At 50.1% G+C, this 19,920-nt stretch overlaps 1 protein-coding gene and 1 long non-coding RNA gene across 2 annotated transcripts; one reads left to right on the top strand and one right to left on the bottom strand.

Annotated features, from left to right (window-relative positions):
- Nucleotides 1–288: 288 nt before the first annotated feature.
- Nucleotides 289–10,501, bottom strand: LOC122460547. Its single transcript, XM_043516073.1, has 5 exons — nucleotides 10,253–10,501; nucleotides 8,363–8,449; nucleotides 7,949–8,178; nucleotides 620–675; nucleotides 289–479 (listed from the first exon to the last, which is right to left on the bottom strand). Exons 1-5 carry the CDS (start codon nucleotides 10,445–10,447, stop codon nucleotides 289–291), a joined length of 759 nt encoding a protein of 252 aa, XP_043372008.1. The 5' UTR covers nucleotides 10,448–10,501.
- A 156-nt stretch (nucleotides 10,502–10,657) lies between these two features.
- LOC119857010 lies at nucleotides 10,658–19,757 on the top strand. Its single transcript, XR_005293468.2, has 3 exons — nucleotides 10,658–11,760; nucleotides 16,945–17,141; nucleotides 18,893–19,757. It is a non-coding gene; the product is annotated as an uncharacterized LOC119857010 (long non-coding RNA).
- Nucleotides 19,758–19,920: the final 163 nt, after the last annotated feature.

Here is a 19,920-nt window from a genome sequence, read left to right on the forward strand (position 1 = left end):
CTCACCCAAGGAAGTGTCTGGAATTGAAAAGAATTCTGTCAGGTGATGAGGAGGGGTCTATTTGTTCTCCCTTTGCAGGGTATGTAACTCAGATGAATGATGCAGAGAATCCAGAAGGTGGCATGTTCGCTGAGAAGATAGGAGCAGAAAATCCACAAGTTGCTGTAACCTCGGGGAAGAATGAGCTAGAGAATCCAGGAGGTGCCACATCCCTAGAGAAGAATGATCTAGAGAATCCAGAAACCGCTCTACCGCACGAGGAGAATGACCTAGGCAATCCAGAGACCGTCACCCATCCTCAGGAGATATTGATTCACGGAACTCAGAAGATGCCATGTCCTCAGAGATGAATGATCCAGAGAAGCCAGAAGAACCTGAGAAGCCATAAGCCATGTTGTCCTCAGGGAAGGGACCAGTGACACCAAATTCTGCCACATCCCCACTGAAGAATGGACCAGAAAATCCAGGAATGGCTTTACCTGCAAAGAATGATCCAGAGAGTCCAGGAGGTGACAGATCCTCAGAGAAAGATGCAGCTTCTGTGTGCTCAGAGAGAGCAGATTTCGAAAGTCAGGATGGGTCTCTAGACTTGCCCTGCAGGGCAATGCTTAAGAAGTACAGTATTTATGGTTGTCCTGCACTGAGTACAGGATCTGAGGCAGGTTCTCCTCGGGGCTGGATGGAGAGGGACAGAGGGAAAGCTGTGCTAAATTTCAGATGCAGAAAGGGTCTAGTTCCTATGTGTTTGGACCCCTTGCAAGAACAGAACATGTTTGTGGCTGCATGGACCTAAATGGAAATGATTGCTCTGAATGGGGGGAGGGGAGGGGAAGTGCTTCTGCTAATCCATGTTGCACCATGGTGCCAGGTCAACTCAACCACAAACCCCACTTCACACCTTGAGCTCAATTTCAGCAGCTCCAGCTACAAGCTCGGTTCCTCCTCTATCATTTCAGCAGGAGCTAAGATAGGACTCTGGGTAGTCTGGAGTTCTCAACGGGGTTCATAAGATGGAACAAGAATCTAAGGCCACCCCTTGAAACCCTCCTAGGCTAGACAAAGTCTATGGTCTAGATCGATAGGCTCCTATCTTCCATTGATATGAGCCTAAGGGACTTCTGGAAATATCCCCAGGCGTAGAGAAGGACAGACGGCTGCAGTAAAGGGGAAAGGTGAGGTAAGGTCTATCCTCAGAGCCCACTGACATCTCAAGGAGGACTTGGGAAGCTATTCTATTTATCAACGAGGATGGAAGGGAAAGAATATGCTCTAGTGGAATAGAGTGGAGTGGGGAAGGAAGGGACAGCTGAGAGCCAGGACTCCTGGGTTCTCTCCCCAGCTGTGGAAGGGGAGTGGGGTCTAGTGTGTTAGAGGAGTAGCGGGGCGGGACTGAGAATCTGGGTTCCTGGGTTCTAGTCCTGTCACTGGATGGCAGATGAGGTTTCAGGAAAACAGGTTTGGAAGCCAAGATCAGAGGGATTCTCTCGGAAGGATTTGGGTCTGGTTTGATTCGGTTCTGCACAGGGTTAGAGGTTTGATCTGTAGTGAATGGAATGGAATCTGTTGTGCATGTCCCAGTCTCCCATCACCCTGGTGTCTGGGCTACAGATACTCTTCCTGAAATTCGGCCAGCTAGTAAGCTTAGGGAGGACTAATGAACCACCAGAGTTTGGCAGAAAGAAGTATGTTTATTATACTGGTAGCTAAACTCAAAAGAAGGGGCGGGGGTGTCACACTTACACTTGCATATTCACACTCCCAGGACAGGCACAGCACTGGAGATGTCAGGATCCTTCAAGGTAAGTGTCCCACAGCACAGTGATGGATGGTACGATGAAGGTAAGTCCTCCCGAGGCACGATGGAATACAATGTGGTGAACCACTGGCCAGGCAGTCCGGGCAAAGGGCCTTCACGGGAGGTACAAGCTTGTGAGTGCAGTCCTGAGCACATGGCCCCTGCCCCTTTTAAGGACCTGCTCCTCATGGCCTGCGACTAAAGATGACTTGGCCACATCTGGTTGGTCACACTCCACCTCGTGGACTCCACCTTTGTTCCCAAGATTTAGGCCTCAAGCCTTCACCTCCCTGCGGTGCAACCTCCCATTTGCAGACAGTGGAAATAGCTATAGACCCCAGCTGGGAATGGGTCTGAGCCCTGCCAGATGCATCACCGGGAGCTGAGGCCACTGTGTGAATCCAGGGATGGGCACCAGCCTTTTCCAAACGCCGGCTCTGTTAATCTCAATGGAGGGAACTAAAGCCTAAGAAGCAAAGGGATCTAACCCACCCAACCATTCACAACCCTCTCTCTCAGCTAACACTTAGGAAGGCTTCCCTTAGCCAGATCCACACCCACTCCTACACACACGTTTGGGGCTGGGTGTCCCACACTGAGATGTAGACGGTGCAAACTAGTACTCAGAGCAGGAGTCTGGGGTCACAGCAATCACAGCAGAGCCAGAGAGCACAACCAGAGGGGTGGTTGGGAGGCCAGCAGGGATCAGAGCCAGGAGTTCAGAGCCAAGGGTTCACAAGCAGGCAGGGGTGGAACCGGGGCTCGACAGAAAGCAGGTCTGTCACATGAAATGTTCATAAAACAGTCCTGGCATCTTCCACGTGCTTCACAGGTGGACAATACTCAGGGGATGGGCAGGAGCTCGGGCGCGGCAGATGTACGGAGATGGAGACACTGGATGGAAGAACCAGGGGAATGTGGAAGGCCCGGACTGACTTCCTCATCAGCCGAGTCAGCCCGTGGCCAAGAATGGAATGGGCCATGGAGACCCAGCTCCCGTTTCCCCATTACGGCGGGAGGGGGGCCTGGGTTGGGAGAGGGGCCATGGGGATGTTGTCTGGATTCTGCCTGCATGAACTTTGTTGGGAGAGGTCTCTGGAGCCTCAGGTCCACTCCCCTCCACCAAGGAGGCAGTGCAATAGTCCACAGTGCGGCTGGCCCTGAGCTGTGACGCCATCCCAGGTGGTGACACCTTTGTTCATAGGCACTGACTTTTATTTTTCCCAGTGGGGGCCCTATCCCCCACTCCGCCCCAAGGCCCCGCCCCACTCCACCCCTCCCTCAAGGCCCTGCCCTTTCTCTACCTCTTCCTGTCCCTGCTCCACCCTCTCCCCCGAGGTCCCAGGCCAGCTGCCGAACAGCTGAATGGCTGCCCCAGCTGTGGCTGGTGGGTGTTGACCACTCCCACTATATTTTTCCATGGGTGCTTGAGCCCTGGAGCACCCACAGAGTCTGTGCCTATGGCTGATTCTCTCCTCACTTGTAGCAGTGTAAATCAGGAGCAACCCCAATGAAATCTGTGGAGTTACACATGAATGAACCACAGGTGGTTCACCAACCTGGGAAGCAGTCTAATGAGAGGTGCTGTGGTTCACCAGCAGATATAAACCCAATCTGAGAAGCCAGAGAAGGCATGTCAGACTGGCAGTGCCAGCTGGAATCTGAAACACACTTCTTGAGTTGAAGAGGGTACTAAGCAGGGGTGAGTCTAGCTGGCATAGCTATACTGGCAAAGGGACCGTAGTGTAAACAAGACCAGCATTAACCAAGTGTTTGGGCAGCTAATTTCCCTTGTTTCTTGAGGAAAAGGTGTTAGTGAGGGGGCACGATTGGAGGGCACCTGTGGGAGGGGGATGATCTTCCACTTTAGCTACCAGCTCTGCCCTCCTCCTGGTCCCACCATACCCCCAGTAGGGCTGGAAGGGCCATAGGAAGAAAAGACGATGGTAACTGATGGGCTGTGAGGAGCACATCCACCAGCGGGAGGCTGCAAGAGGAATAGCAGGGTGCCCCAGACATTGTATCTACTTCAAGGAGCTCATGTAAAGGAAGGTGCTCTGCTCTCAGGAATACTGTTGATGTGTGGAATGGACCATTCACTTTGGTGGGGTGGGCTCAGATGAATTAGGATGCTCCAAAGAGATGAATAGTCTAACACAATAGCTTTGGGTAGTGTGAAATGACCCATTCATCTCAATGGGAGTTCCCCCTACCTCAGTTTCAGTTGTGGAATACCACTGTTCAAAGTAACCTCACGATGCATGTCAGTTTTAGAGCAACTGAAATATTAAAATTTTCTTATTGAGGAGGACAGTGTCTGAAGAACGCCTGAACCAAATTATTCCAAACTTGCCCCTGTTGCCCCTGTTGTAGCATACAATATCCTAGATAATCTCATCGTGCATGTGGATTTTAGAGTACTTTGGAAATTAAAAGAAGCTCATAATGTGTGGGTGGGGGACACCTATATTGGGAACCTGTTGATCAAATGACCTAAATTTGCACCATAAATTCTACCCCAGTCCCTGAACAGCTTTTTAATTATTGCTTCCCCAAAAGGGAAGCGGGTGGTGGAAATTATCTATGACTGATCCCGAGAGAGTAATATCAGGATCAGAGCCATAGTTTGATCCCTGAGTATGTGTAAAAAAAAAAAGCTGTAAGAAGTGTAAAATTTGGATGTTGCATGATTATTTTAGTGGCACAGTATCTCACTTAAAAGAGACTGGGAATGGATGAGTCATTACACAAAGTAAAACTATTTCCCCATGTTCCCCATGGTATTTCTCCCTCCCACCCCACCCCACCCCCCACTGTTCCTCTGATATTCTTGTTAACTGCTGGAATTAGCCTACCTGCTTGTCACCATGAAAGGTTTTCCTCCTTCCCCCCCCTGCTGCTGGTGATGGCTTATCTTAAGTGATCACTCTCCTTACAGTGTGTATGATAAACCCATTGTTTCATGTTCTCTCTGTGTGTGTATATAAATCTCTCCTCTGTTTTTTCCACCAAATGCATCCGATGAAGTGAGCTGTAGCTCACGAAAGCTTATGCTCTAATAAATTTGTTAGTCTCTAAAGTGCCACAAGTACTCCTTTTCTTTTTGCTAAAAAATCTTGACTACTAAACCAACCCTGTGGCTATTTTCAAGACAAGATTTTTTTGAGAGCCTCTTTCCCCTAATCAGCATTCTCTTACCCTAACCTATTCTGTCGTGCTCCCAACACTCTGTTCTATACGTACTTGCAACGGTGAAAAGGGACAAATTTTCACACTCAGATCCAGTCTTTCAGCCCCACAAAGTCAGCAGTTACCCTGACTTTGGGGAATTAGGAATGTAAAGGATAATTTCATTTTTTAAAGTTCTAAAATCGGTAAAAGGGCAAAAATGGAGATTGGGCCTTTGTTTGATTTTTTTCTGATGTGTAAAGAAGGCATGAAGATTTGGGGGCTGAGATGGGTTTTCTTGTATGTTTGTTTGTTTTTTGGGGGGGAGGGAAGATGCATGTGTTACCTCCTTTAATATTAAAAATCCAGGTCCTGTCTAGCCTGGGGGACTCATGGTTTGGCTTTGTTTAGACTAGAGTTGGTGGTCCTGTTATAATTTGAGCTAATTGACTGTAAATGCTAATTGTGTTGATAACTGAGGCTCTCCACAAATGTTTGTTCTGGGGCATGAAGTTTTGTGGTTTGTCCGAATGGGGGTGTAGGGTGTTCCCCCAAAGTACAGAGTGTCACACTTTCCCACTATGTGCCCCCTGCAGCAGGGTCTCCTGATCCGAACACCCTGCCCTGCTGTCATAAATATAAAGGGAAGGATAAACACCTTTAAAATCCCTCCTGGCCAGAGGAAAAACCTTCACCTGTAAAGGGTTAAGAAGCTAGGATAACCTCACTGGCACCTGACCACAATGACCAATGAGGAGACGAGATACTTTCAAAAGCTGGGGGAGGGAGTAGGGAGAAACAAAGCCTCTCTCTCCATCTGGGTGATGCTTTTGCTGGGGACAGAACAGGAATGGAGTCTTAGAACTCATTAAGTTATCTAGCTAGAGACGCGTTAGATTCTGATTCCTTTAAATGGCTGAGAAAGTAAGTTGTGCTGAATGGAAGGTACATTCCTGTTTTTTGTGTCTTTTTGTAACTTAAGGTTTTGCCTAGAGGGATTCTCTATGTTTTGAATCCAATTACCCTGTAAGGTATTTACCATCCTGATTTTACAGAAGTGATTCTTTTTACTTTTTCTTCTATTAAAATTCTTCTTTTAAGATCCTGATTGCTTTTTCATTGTTCTTAAGATCCAAGGGTTTGGGTCTGTGTTCACCTATGCAAATTGGTGAGGATTTTTATCAAGCCTTCTCCAGGCAGGGGGGTGCAAGGTTTTGGTGAGGATTTGCGGGGGGGGGGGGGGGGGAAGACATTTCCAAACAACATTTTCCCAATAAACCCTGGTGGTGGCAGTGGAAGTCCAAGGGTAAAATAGTTTGTACCTTGGGGAAGTTTTAACCTAAGCTGGTAAAAGTAAGCTTAGGAGGTTTTCATGCAGGTCCCCACATCTGTACCCTAGAGTTCAGAGTGGGGAAGGAATCTGGACACCTGCCCTCCTCCCCCTGCCCGGGGGCGTTACACATTCTGGGCTGTCTTCCATCCCAACCGGGCCCCTATCTTCCTGACCACATCTTCCTGAAACTTAAGACTGTAACTCACTTGTATCTATGGTTACCAGATTTAACTTTGTAGCTAATGCTCTTATTTAATAAATCTTGTGACAGTTTATTACAGGATTGGCTACAAGCCTCGCCTGTGGTGTGAGCTCTGAGGTGCAACTGACCTGAGGTAAGTGACTGATCTTCCAGGATGGGGAGTTACCTGAATATTGCTGTGATCTCTGGTATAATGCACCATCTATCACAAAGGCAGGCTCACCTGGGTGACCAGACAGATTTGGGTGCCTCAGGGGACTGTTTGGGACTCCAAATTAAGGCTGTTACAGCACCTGAGGAGTTCACACTTGATACTTGGTTGGTAAAATCTAACTGTGGGGCTCACAGCCAGTTTGGGTTTTGTGCCCTGTTTTTTACCTGTTTCCTTGAGGCTGGTGCTCACTCTCCTGAGCCACTGCAGGACAGGTTGACAGAGACATGGGGCCTTTCCCCTCTAGGGGGTGCAGGCTCCAATCCAGCCCCAGGGCAGGGGACTGGCTGGCTCGGGGCGGGGGGGGTGGGGGAGCAGGGAACAGGACACACCATTGCTAGAAGATCCATGTTTCTCTTCCTTTAACCCTCCGGCCTGATCTCTGCTCGGGGAAAAGGTGTGTGAGTGACCCGTTTGACAAGCCGTGTGCAGATGTTCAGACCCCAGCTGTGTGAGTTAAACGCACAATTGTCCTGTCCTCACTTGGACGATAACATGGGTCAGTTCACATGAATTCAAACTCCCCCTTGCTTCCCCACATGAACACACAGATGCTGCGATTCTCCCTCCTCCCAGCTGATGGAAATATTTCAACTGTCACCAAAAAATGAATTTTAATCATAAAAAATTTTTTTGTGGGAAAACTGTTGCTTTTGACATGACTTTTTGGTGGAAAAATTTTTAGATTTCATTGGGAGAATAAACTGAAAAATAGGGTTTTGCGGTTCTCTAACCTCCTTTCCCAATTGGTATCATTTTCAAATCAGCAGGGAAAAAACCCCACAAATTGTCCCCTCCACACACATTTTTTCAGGTGAGGAGAAAATGTAAAAAAACCCAACCAAACTCAAAATATGAGAATCAATTTTTTCTCACACTGGTTGAGAAGGAAAAGCAATGAAACTTTTAACAGAGGGATGCAGAGGCCGGCTCAGAGCACAGGATTCAGGGCAGGGTTATTTATTGACTGACATCGATGGGGTCAGAGCTCGATTCTGATCTTGGTGACCCTGCTGTAAATCAATCAGTCTGTGTCCTTCTGAAATCTAGCTATCTGTGGTAAATTTATATTTTTCCTATAAACCCATCTAATCTAATCTAATTCTATCTATCTATCTATCTACCCCATAAAACGTTCTGCACCCGCCATCACAGCCGCAGATACACCGACACCAAATTCTCCTCCAACATACCCACCCACCACTAGCACAGTGCCCTTCAAAATGTGCACCCCCCCACTGTTTGTATGTATTCCCTTTAAAGCGCTTTCCGTAGGCTGTTAGGAACTGGGCCATCTGCCTGTCCAGCTCTTTCTTCAGCTTCCCCAGGGTAGCCTGTGTCTGGGGGTCCTCGCCCAGCAGCTCCCACTGAAAGTGCTTCAGCAGCTCCTGTTGTTTCCCCTCCAGGCGTTGCTGCATCTCTGCAGGCTCCACACTCAGGCAGCAGCTCATGCTCTGGTGGTCACGGTCTTGCCGGGAGGGGGAGATCGGCCGTTAGGGGATGGGCAATAGCGTTACCGAGCCACAGGGGGCGCCGCTCCCTCATACCTGCAGCCCCCTGAATCCTGACCCACAGCCCCTGCTAGCCCAGCCCCCCCCCCCCCCAGCTCTGCCGGTGCCCCTCACTCCCAACCCGCAGTCCCTCTGCGCTCACCTGCTTCTGCACAAATTGTTTATGTGCCTGCCTTGCATCTTCGACGGCTTTCTTGTTTGCCTCCGTCTCAGCTTTCATCTCAGCCATCTCTGTGGGGAGAGGGGACAGGGCAGGGTTGGGATGGGACCATCTCTGAACTGGGCGTCCTCCACTCACCACCTTCTCCCCACATTTCTCCAGGGCCCTGCTCACGGCTGTCAGCTCCCCACTCAACCCAAAACCCCCACTGTGATGTTGCACTCCATATGTTTTATGAAAATATGCTTATGAAAGAGAATATGATGTAACTGGAATATGCTTTATGCAAATGGTCCTGTGTATGGTGTCATTAGAAAGCTTGTAATCTACTAAGTGTGTTCATCCTATTTGTTTGCATGTATTATTTCTATTTCTGGAGTTGGGAGAATAAGATATAAACTTGTATCACTGTTGTAATCACATCACTGCTGTAATGTAATCACTGTTGGTGAGGGCTGTCAATGGGGCATTTGGAACATGATGGCTCCCACTGACTAGGAAAACTGATGGTAAATGGTTTATTTACCTGCAAGCCTTCCTGTGTACATGTGGGCCAACCCAGAAAGAATGGAGACGTGGGGTCTTAGAGACATGTGACCATGTCACATGACACTGGAATCCATCTTAATCCTTGTACTTTTCCATGATGAGGCAGGGGTGGGGACAAGCACAGACAAAAGGTTCCCGCCGGGTGTCAAAACTATGAAAGAGGGTGGAGCAGGACAAAGGGGGCGGCCAGTCATGAGAAAACCCCTGCTTATCATCTGAGATGTCTGCTGGAACTAACAAGGACTGTACCAGGGGAAAGGATTGGGCCCAGATTAGGAAAGAGTCCAGTCTGTGAAGTAAACTTATTGGAACATCTCTGAGGGTGAGATGTTACCTGTATTCAGTTTCTTAATGTATTAGGGTTAGACTTGCATGGGTTTGATTTATTTTGCTTGGTGACTTACTTTGGTCTGTCTGTTATTACCTGAAACCACTTAAATCCTACTTTTTATACTTAATGGAATCACTTATGTTTATTAATAAACCCAGAGTAAGTGATTAATACCTGGGGGAGTGAACAGCTGTGCATATCTCTCTACCAGTGTTATAGAGGCTGGACAGTTTATGAGTTTACCCTGTATAAACTTTATACAGAGTAAAATGGATTTATTTGGGGTTTGGATCCCATTGGAAGCTGGGTATCTGGGTGTTGGAGACAGGAGCATTTCTTAAGCTGTTTTCAGTTAAGTCTGCAGCTTTGGAGGTGTGGCCCAGATCCTGGGTATGTGTTGCAGCAGGCTAGCGTGTCTGGCTCAACAAGGCAGGGTTCTGAAATCCTAGGCTGGCAAGGAAAAAGGGCTCAGAGGTAATTTCAGCACGTCAGGGAATTGAATCCGTCACACCCACATTCCACAAGAACCTGGAGCAGCCCCCCAATGACCCTGCAGCTATAGCCACATTAGCATTCTCTGGCTGGGTACCTGGGGGTCCCCGATCTCTCGGGGGCTGGGGTCAGAGGGCCCCAGTAAGGACATTTGGGGAAGCTGTTGTGGTGCCCCCCCAGTGTGACTGGCTTCTGGCAGGTGGACCTGGGCTGAGAATGAACTGAAAACTGTCAGATTGGGATTTGGGGGTTCCTAATCTCCTGAAACCCTTTGGATTATTTTCAAATCAGTGGGGAAATGAGGGGAAATGCCCCAAAATTGTCCCCGAGACACACGCACTGTATCAGGGGAGGAGAAAATCTTTAAAACAAACACAATATATGAGAATCAGTTTTCCACCCACTGGTTGGGAATGAAAACTAATGACACTTGAGACTGAGGGATGCAGGGGCCGTACACTCCCCCCAGTGTTCAGGCCCAACCCCACGGCTTTCTTCACTTTAAAGCGCTGTTCATATCCTGGCAGGAACTGGGCCATCAGCCTGTCCAGCCCCTGCTCCAGCTCCTCCAGGGCAGCCTGTTTCTGGGGGTCCTTGCCCCACAGCTCCCCCCAGCAGTGCTTCAGCAGCTCCTGGCATTTCCCCTCCAGGCATTGCTGCATCTCCAGGGGCTTCACACTCAGGCAGCTGCTCATGCTCTGGTGGTCACGGTCCTACCGGGAGGGGGGAAAGGTCGGCCATTAGGGACGGGTACTAGCATTGAGCCCAAGGGGTGAAGAGACCACCCCACATATTGCCAGGGCTCCCCCTGTCTTCGGCGCTGGGCTCTGCTTAAGGGCCATTGACTGGGACTGGGGCTAGGGTGGGGCCGGTGGCTCAGTGGTAGGAGAGATTAGCACCACAATTGTGCCAGGCGCTGCACAGCCCCTGACTGAGATTGGATCCCCCATGGTGCCAGGTACTGCCAGATACATCAGGGATGGTCTACATGGTACTGGTCCTGCCATGAGTGCAGGGGACTGGACTTGATGGCCTCTTGAGGTCCCTTCCAGTCCTATGGTTCTATGATTCTATCATGAGAGACGATCCCTGTGCCAAAGTTTTATCATCCCCATTTTGTACATGGGGAAACTGACGCCCAGAGAGAGGCCTTTGACTTGTTCAATCACACGAGGCATCAGTGGCAGAGCCAAAGATAGAACCAGGAGTCCTGGCTCCCAGCCCTGCCTCTGGATGACAAGATCTGCTCAAGTCTCCCTGCATTTCATCATTGCTTCTCCCATCGTTCCCACAAACCTACCCTTGAACCGCAGAAACTTTCCGTCCTTGGGAAAATACATCCCCTCCTCCCACATCCTAGATCGCACCTTTTGGAGCAGTGAGGGGCTGGGAGCCAGGACTCCTGGGTTCTATCCTTGATTCTTGAGAGTTTGGGATTGTCACCTGAATAATGACTGGCAGGTTGGGGGGATGGGCCTAGGGAATGGGACATGAGGCCTTTCCCCTCCAGGATGTGACAGCTCCAACAGGATCGCAGCTGTTTATGAATTGTTGCCATTTGCAGTTCATACCTTTGGGCTAAGCAGAGATCAGGACCAGCTCATTCCTGGCTGTGACATTTTACACTTAATTCAGTTAAGAAATTCCTTTGTGTATGAATAACAACCCCAGAGATTGACTATGGACATGAGCAGCCTTCGCACCTTGGAGTCCCCACTAGGAAATCTTAACAACAGACCATTGCCAGGAGATTCCTGTTTCTTTTCCTTTAACCTCTGGCCTCATCTCTGCTAGGGAAAAGGTGTGTGACCGACCCGCAGACAAAGCAGCACTTTGCACCCGCAGACAAAGCAGCACTTTGCACTGGGTTCGTTTCCTCTCTGACTCAAATGGAAACTGAAAGAAACAAGGGAACGGCTCTTTCTGGGAAACGAGAGATTACGAGCTGGCTGCATACCTGGACAGAGGATACAGCCGCCCAGAAAGCACTGAGGCTGGGATGAGACAGGTGGGTAAACTGCAGAGTGACACTGATGTTTTCTCAGTGGGGACCTTGCTGTCACCAAGGACTGTTCTGAACCTGACATCTGTAGAGGGCTCTGTGAGCATCTCTTTCTTCGGGCCTTTACTGCCTTTGGGTAGGACAGCCTGTGACACTGTACCTCATAGTAGCACCCTTGAACCCCCATATTCACCACTGTGATATGATTATGAGATGTTTTGTATTATGCATTCCTTGTGAGGTATCATTTAAAAAGTCTTGATCTGTTGAATGCTAACATCCTGTTGGATTGGATGTACTCTCATTGCATGGGGAGTTATGAAGTTTTGCTCTGTTTCTGAACTATATTGTGAGATTGGGAGACACCCACACTCGACCTTACAGTTGCAACGTAGGAGGGCCAGAAAGGCATTGATGATTCATCAGGAAGAATCCACTCTCTGAGAGAGTCCTTGGAGAGAGCACGTAGTCAATGGGGAACTGCCTGACCAATGGGACTGCCTGACCCCCATGACACAGCAAGGATCTTTCTAGCAAATGGAAGGAAGTATACAAGAGGGACAGCGACATCATCACCCCCCCCATATTTAGTAAGACTTTTGATACAGTGTCACATGACCTTCTCATTAACAAACTAGGGAAATGCAACCTAGATGGAGCTACTATAAGGTGGGTGCAGAACTGGTTGGAAAATTATTCCCAGAGAGTAGTTATTAGTGGTTTACAGTCAAGCTGGAAGGACATAACGAGTGGGGTCCCGCAGGGATCAGTTCTGGGTCTGTTTTTTTCCAATATCTTCATCAACGATTTAGATCATGGCATAGCGAGTATACTTATAAAGTTTGTGGACGATACCAAGCTGGGAGGGGTTGCAAGTGCTCTGGAGGATAGGATTATAATTCAAAATGATCTGGACAAACTGGAGAAATGATCTGAAGTAAATAGGATGAAATTCAATAAGGACAAATGCAAAGTACTCCACTTAGGAAGGAACAATCAGTTGCACACATACAGAATGGGAAATGACTGCCAAGGAAGGAGGACTGCAGAAAGGGATCTATGAGTCATAGTGGACCACAAGCTAAATATGAGTCAACAGTGTAACACTGTTGCAAAAAAAGCGAACATCCTTCTGGGCTGTATCAGCAGGACTGTTGTAAGCAAGACACGAGAAGTAATTCTTCCGCTCTACTCTGCACTGATTAGGCCTCAAGTGGAGTATTGTGTCCAGTTCTGGGTGCCACATTTCAGGAAAGATGTGCACATATTGGAGAGAGTCCAGAGAAGAACAACAAAAATGATTAAAGGTCTAGAAAACATGACCTATGAGGGAAGATTGAAAGAACTGGGGTTGTTTAGTCTGGAAAAGAGAAGACTGAGAGGGAACACGATAACAGTTTTCAAGTACCTAAAAGGTTGTTTCAAGGAGGAGAGAGAAAAATTGTTCTTCTTAACCTCTGAGGATAGGACAAGAAGCAATGGGCTTAAGTTGCAGCAAGGGAGGTTTAGGTTGGACATTAGGAAAAACTTCCTAACTGTCAGTGTGGTTAAACACTGGAATAAATTGTCCTGTCAGTGATGGTCTAGATGGTGCTTGGTCCTGCCCTGAGTGCAGGGGACTGGACTTGATGACCTCTCGAGGTCCCTTTCAGTCCTATTATTCTATGATCTCAACACCCAGAAGATCATCTGGAAGGAAAAGACTTTGAGCTAGGGAGATTGGACCCCTGGCTGGAAGGGAGTCCAGTCTGCGTATTGAGGAACTATGAGGTTCCTGTAACATCTGTTAGGGTGAGACACTGCTTGATTCGCATCTTGCTTAGTCTATTAAAATTAGAATTTAGACTGCATTTCCATTTTTATTTCTTAAGTAACCAACTTCGATCTCTATGCCTGCTATGTATAATCACTTAAAATCTGCCTTTCTGTAGTTAACAAATCTGTTTTATATTTTACCTAAAACAGTGTATTTTTGGTTGAAGTGCTCAGAGAATCTCAGCTCAGGTTCGCAAGGGCTGTTGCACATCCACTATCCTTTGTCAGAGAGGCAAACTTATTAATTACTTGTGCTGTCCAGAGGAGTCTTGAGCTGTGTTAGAAGGTGTATTTCTGGGGTGCAAGGCTGCAGCCTGAGGTAATTTGCTGGTGCGTCTGTCTGTGAGGCTCAGGGAGCATTTGTGTAACTTAGCTGGGTGTGTGACTCCACGTTTTGTTGGCTGAGTGATCCCAGCACCTGGAGGGTTTTGCTTCTTGTCACTGGCTTAGGTTTGTGAGATGCAGCCGAGGATGGAGAATTAAGGAGGCACAGTGGTCCCACAGTTCCAGGTTGTACCCTGGGGATCCTGTCACCCCCACCCCCATTTGCTAGTCGATGGATCAGTGTCCCCCTATTTCTTCTCCTTCTAGAGTAACCAAAGCAGTGATGTCTGCCTGAGTCTGCAAAGAGCCTGAATCTATAGCTCAAAGAGGTGCGAACAGCCTCTAGTGTAACTAACAGCGGAGCTGCCGGAGCTGCAGAAAGACTGAGCCCATCGCTCAGAGGTGTGAACTTCCTGTGACATTTTGGGGTTACCTAAGGTGTCTGGGGTGAACTACTATCACCTGCTCACAGTGTGGGAGAGCCGTGCCCATGGCCAGAAGGGGAAAATGTACCCTTAACTGCCAAATGCTGGTAGCACTGACGCTCTGCTCTGGGCTCCTCAAGCCCTGCATTTTCTCCTGCTGGAGAGCAGTTTACACCCCCCTCTCTGCTGTGCTCAAGTGTCCCATCTCTTGTTATCAGGACAGCTGCAATGTGCACCGAGCCTCTGCCTCCCGCAGCACCCCCCAGTTTATGGGCATCACCTCAGTTCCACTCTCCTTCACATCCGGTACGTAGACATGGGTACAGTAAAACCAAATGGAGGTTTATTTTAAACCTTTAGAGTTGGAGACAGAGATTCAAAATAGAGGCCAGGAGAAGCGTCAGAAACACCAGGTTGTCGACAAACATAAACTGCAATCCTGAGCCTGCCCTTATTACCCAGCTCCTTTCCTGTCTAATAAGGGATCCCGCCACAGTGGCCAGTCCATGGAGCGCCTGACCAGTGCAGAGGGCTGGTACCCATCTCTCAAGAGACCCTCCTGTGGGCAGAACGTCACCTCCATGATGGATCTCATCTTGTGTCCCTTTTCCTTCTCTTATACAGCCTCTGGCTTTGTCTCGTTTCACAATCAGGGTCTTTCAGCTGAGCTCTGCGGGTCCCTGTTTCCCCTGCAGGAAGGGATCTGGGGGATCAACAATGTGAAACTGTGGGGAAAAAAAAAAAGCGAACATCACTCTGAGATATATTAGCAGGAGTGTTGTCAGCAAGACAAAAGAAGTAATTCTTTTACTCTACTCTGTGCTAATATGGCCTCAACTGGAGTATTGTATCCAGTTCTGGGCACCACATTTCAGGAAGGATGTGAACAAATGGCAGGAAGTCCAGAGAAAAGCAACAAAAATGATTAAAGGTCTAAAAAACATGACCTATGAAGGAAGATTAAGAAAATTAGGTTTGTTTAGTCAGGAAAAGAGAAGACTGAGAGGGGACAGGTTAACAGTTTTCAAGTATGTAAAAGGTTGTTACAAGGAGGAGGGAGAAAAATTGTTCTTCTTAACCTCTGAGGATAGGACAAGACGCAATGGGTTTAATTGCAGCAAGGGCAGTTTAGGTTGGGAGGAAGGATAGCTCAGTGGTTTGAGCATTGACCTGCTAAACCCAGGGTTGTGAGTTCAATCCTTGAAGGCATCATTTGGGGCCTGGGGCAAAAATTGGGGATTGGTCCTGCTTTGAGCAGGGGGTTGGACTAGATGACCTCCTGAGGTCCCTTCCAACCCTGATATTCTATGGACATCAGGAAAAACTTCCTACCTGTCAGGGTGGTTAAGTCCTGGAAAAAATTGCCTAGGGAGGTTGTGGAATCTCCATCATTGGAGATTTTTAAGAGCAGGTTGGACAAACACCTGTCAGGGATGGTCTAGATCAGTGATGGGGAACCTACGGCCCACAGGCCAGATCCAGTCCACTGCTTAATTTCATCCGGCCTGCAGCAAGTCTCCGTGCCACGGGCTGCAAGCTCCGAGTCTTGGTGCCCTCCCGTGGGGCTGTAGCCACAAGTGCCGTCTCGCCCCGCTGCAGGGGAAGCTAGGGTTGCAGGCTGTTAAAAGTCCGGTCGGCTCCACGCAGCTCCCAGAAGTGACGGTCATGTCCCTGTGGGCCCTAGGTGCAGGGGCGATCAGGGAAGCTTTGCGTGCTGTCCCTGCTCCCAGTGCCAACTCCGCAGCTCCCATTTGCCGGGAACTGTGGCCAATGGGAGCTGCGGGGACAGCGCACCTCCACCTAGGGGCCAGACATGGCAGATGCTTTCAGGAGCAGCACAGAGTCAGGGCAGGCACAGAGCCTGCCTTAGCCCCACTGAGCTGCCAACTGGGAGCTGCCTGAGGTAAGTGCTGCCCGGCCAGAGCCCACACCCCCAAACCCCCTGCCCCAGGTTGAAACCCCCTCCCACACACTAACTACCTCCTCGAGTTTTTACCCCGAACCTCCTCCCACACCCCAACACCCTGACCTGCCCCGAGCCCCCTCCTGTACCCCAAACCCCTGATCGCCAGCCCCACCCCAAAGCCCACACGCCCAGCTGGAGCCCTCACCCCCTCCCACACTTCAACCCCCTGCCCCGGCCCACTGAAAGTGAGTGAGGGTGGGGGAGAGTGAGCCACTGAGGGAGGGGGGCTCGAGTGAGAGGGAGGCGTGGCCTCAGGGAAGGGGTGGGCCAGAGGTGTTTGGTTTTGAGCAATTAGAAAGTAGGCAACCCTAGGGAAAGCCCCGAGCCTCCATGCCCCTGCCCCCCGTTCCTCCGTGGGGTTGTGTGAGGCCCATGATTGATTTTTTTTTCTGTGGGTCAATGGACCCTTATAGAAAAAAGGTTCCCCACCCCTGGACTAGATAATACTTAGAACTGCCATGAGTCCAGGGGTCTGGACCAGGTGGCCTCTCAAGTTCCCTTCCAGTCCTACGATTCTATGATTCCATCTACCTCTCAGATCCAGGGAGGGTCATAGCAACTTGGAAGCTGCTGTGATGCTTCTAGGAGATGTTGTGTCTGTGGAACTGTCTGCCACTGGATTGTCTTTAATGAGGGGTCTCTCTGTTTCTGTCTCTCTAGGGAGGCTCAGAGACTGATGGCCCCACCCAGCCACACCCAGATCCAGTGCCTTAATCCATCTCCTCTTCTTTCTCCCTGGAGTCTCTCATAACTTCACACACCTCAGCCATGCCCATGTTGAACAGCATGTGGCCTCCTTGCCCACACACAACCAGACTGGGCTGGATGCGGGCCTACCTGATGGACACCAGTCTGAGGTGCGTCCCAAATGGCACCTGCAGCCTATGCCAGAACCCACTGCAGGGAAGGTAGTGGCAGAGATTGCCGCTGGCGGTGGTGGATTGTAGGGTCCACTGCTGGGGCAACCAGGACCTCAGCAGCTCAGTGGAAAAGTCAGACATGGCTGTGGTCCAGGTAATGGTGTCAGACATGAAAAATGACTGGAAGTTGGAGCTGGAGGTGCCAGGTGAGCCCCATGGCTTAGCCCTGGGTGGTCCCAATCCTAGCTATGCATACCTGAAGGAGAAGCAGGACAAGTACATGTTCGAGCAGCATGAGGTGTCCTACGTGTATTACAGGTGAAACTCTTGGGGGAATTCTGCAACAAAAAATTTAAAATTCTGCACACCATATTTTTAAATTCTGCATATTTTATTTGTCAGAATAACACAATATAATCACACTAGTTGCAATTAGTTTTGGCCATTTATTTCAAAATGCCTGTCAGCAAGTATGTCTGTAACAATACAGACAACAAAAAAGAGTCAGGAAATGTTTTTGACAAACAGATACCTTACTAGGCACATTAATACAGAACTCTGAGTGATAATTCATTTAAACTACAATACAGAACCCTATTTCCTGCACTGCTCAGAAGTAGTGCAAAGTCTGGGGGGAGTCGGGGTAACGGAGGAGCTGAGAGAGAGGGAAGTAAATTGCTGGGAGGGAGCCTGGGTGTGAGCTTAGAGGGTTGTTGGATATGGGTGGGAAAACTATGGAACAGGTTTTGTTGGGGGGCGAGGAGGGATTCTTAGGGAGCTTCCTCCATGCAGACCCTGGCTGACCCCTAACCTTTCCTATTCAGTCAGACACGTCTACCCCGTCCACATGTGTCCCTCCACCCCCACTCAGACACCCATTTCCCCATCCCCATGTGACCCTGTACCCCCTTCCCCTTCCGCATGTGTCTGTGTCCCCACTCAGCCACTCACTGTCCCTATGTAGCTCTACACCCCCTCTCACATCCCGATGTGGCCCTGCATCTCCCTCCCTCCTGTGGCTCTATGCCTCCACTCCCATTCAGCCCCTGCCCCACTGTGTCCTCCCCCACTAGCCCTTGTGAACACCTGTCTGACCCCCCAGTACCCCGCGCTGTCTGTCTCCCTATAGGCCCTGTCTCCTGATCTGGCCTGACAGGCGCCGTGAAGGAGGCAGGATCTTTCTCTTTCCTAGCAGGCCAGGAGCTGCTGCTGTGTTCTAGCACTATAGTGACCTCTAGTGGGCAAAAGGCAGAACTACAGATGTTAGTTTTTGCTGGGAGCTGCTGCTGTTCTTGCGCCACAGCACCCTCTGGCAAATGGCAGAACTGCAGCAACACATTGGCAGAAGCTTTTTTCTGCGCAAAAATGAAAAATATGCATGGCGCATTAATTATGCACACACGCAATAGTGCAGAATTCCCCCAGGGGTAATCAGGTGAGAATCCCCTTCATCATCCCCTGACCAGCTCCCTAGAGCACAGCATCTCTTGCTGGGCCCCTGCCCTGATCCCAGCAGTATGGCATCCCCCCTGGACCCCTACCCTTCTCTCTGGATCACAGCGCCCCCTAGCATTGCACTGCGGCAATGGGTTCAGCATTGATTGTGAGGGCTGAACATCCCCTATGGAGCCCTCTGACCCCAGGGAAGCCACTGGGGAAGGTGGGGCCCAGTTTGTGTGTGTGTGTGTGTGTGTGAAGATACCGGAGGTCTCTGGCTGGCTCCTAACTCCTCTCTCTTTCCCCTCTAGGGAAGTTGAAGCTCCCACAAACCCCCTGCTGATACCCCACTTCTCCCGGGCCCTGCGCCGCCTCCCACCCACCTGCAGCCTGGATATGTACAGGCCATGCTTCGCCACATATGGCACCCACTACGTGAGCCAAGCAGCACTGGGGGGCTCATAGCCATTGACAGCGAAGTAAGATGTCGGGGTCTTCTCAGCCTGGATGGAGAGCCTCAAAGCCAGCCCGGCCTGGGCTCCTACTCCCTAGTACCCATCTATACCTTGGTGGGGCTGGAAGACCCCAGGTGGGAGGCACTGATGTGGGTGGTGAAGGAGTATGTAGCTGAGTGGGGGTAGAGGAGGAGTTGCCCTCGTGGCTACCCAGAGGGGGGCTATGCCATCTCCTAGGACATCTGCAAATGCTAGTGCTACGGGAACCCCCTCACCAACTCTATGTGCTGCCCACACAGGCAGGGTGCTGTGGGGCAGTGGCCTGTAAGGGGACCCCACTTCCGCCACCGACCCCCACATCAAGGTTTCCTTCTAAGGCCGGGAACTGGATGTGCTCTATCAAGGACTGTAACAACTCCGCCTTGGTGGCGTAGGATCTGGATTTGGGGCGGGGAGGCTGATGGGGCCCAGTGTCCTAGAGGTGCAGGTGTGGGACCACCAGGGCGTGTAGAGCGATGACTGTTTGGGGACCTGGCGCTCGTGGCCAGAGGCACCGTCTGGAAGACCTGCAACAACCTCAGGCGAGGCAGCGGGGTGGAGTATTACCATGGGCTGGGGTGTGTGCCCAACCTGGGGGTGCAACTGCCATGACGAGGTCCCCTGGCACTGCTAAGGAGAGGAACCCAGGAGTCCTGGCTCCCAGCCCTCCTCCCTCACCCCCCCTCCCCACTAGACTCCACTCCCCTCCCAGAGTTGGGGATGGAACCCAGGAGTCCTGGCTCTCAGCTCCCCCCTCCCCGCTCTAACCACTAGACCCCACTTCCCTCCCAGAGCTGGGGATGGAACCCAGGACTCCTGGCTCTCAGGCCCCTCCCCTCCTCCAA

This window comes from Dermochelys coriacea, chromosome 6, assembly GCF_009764565.3.
Source record: "Dermochelys coriacea isolate rDerCor1 chromosome 6, rDerCor1.pri.v4, whole genome shotgun sequence".
Lineage (NCBI taxonomy): Eukaryota > Metazoa > Chordata > Testudines > Dermochelyidae > Dermochelys > Dermochelys coriacea.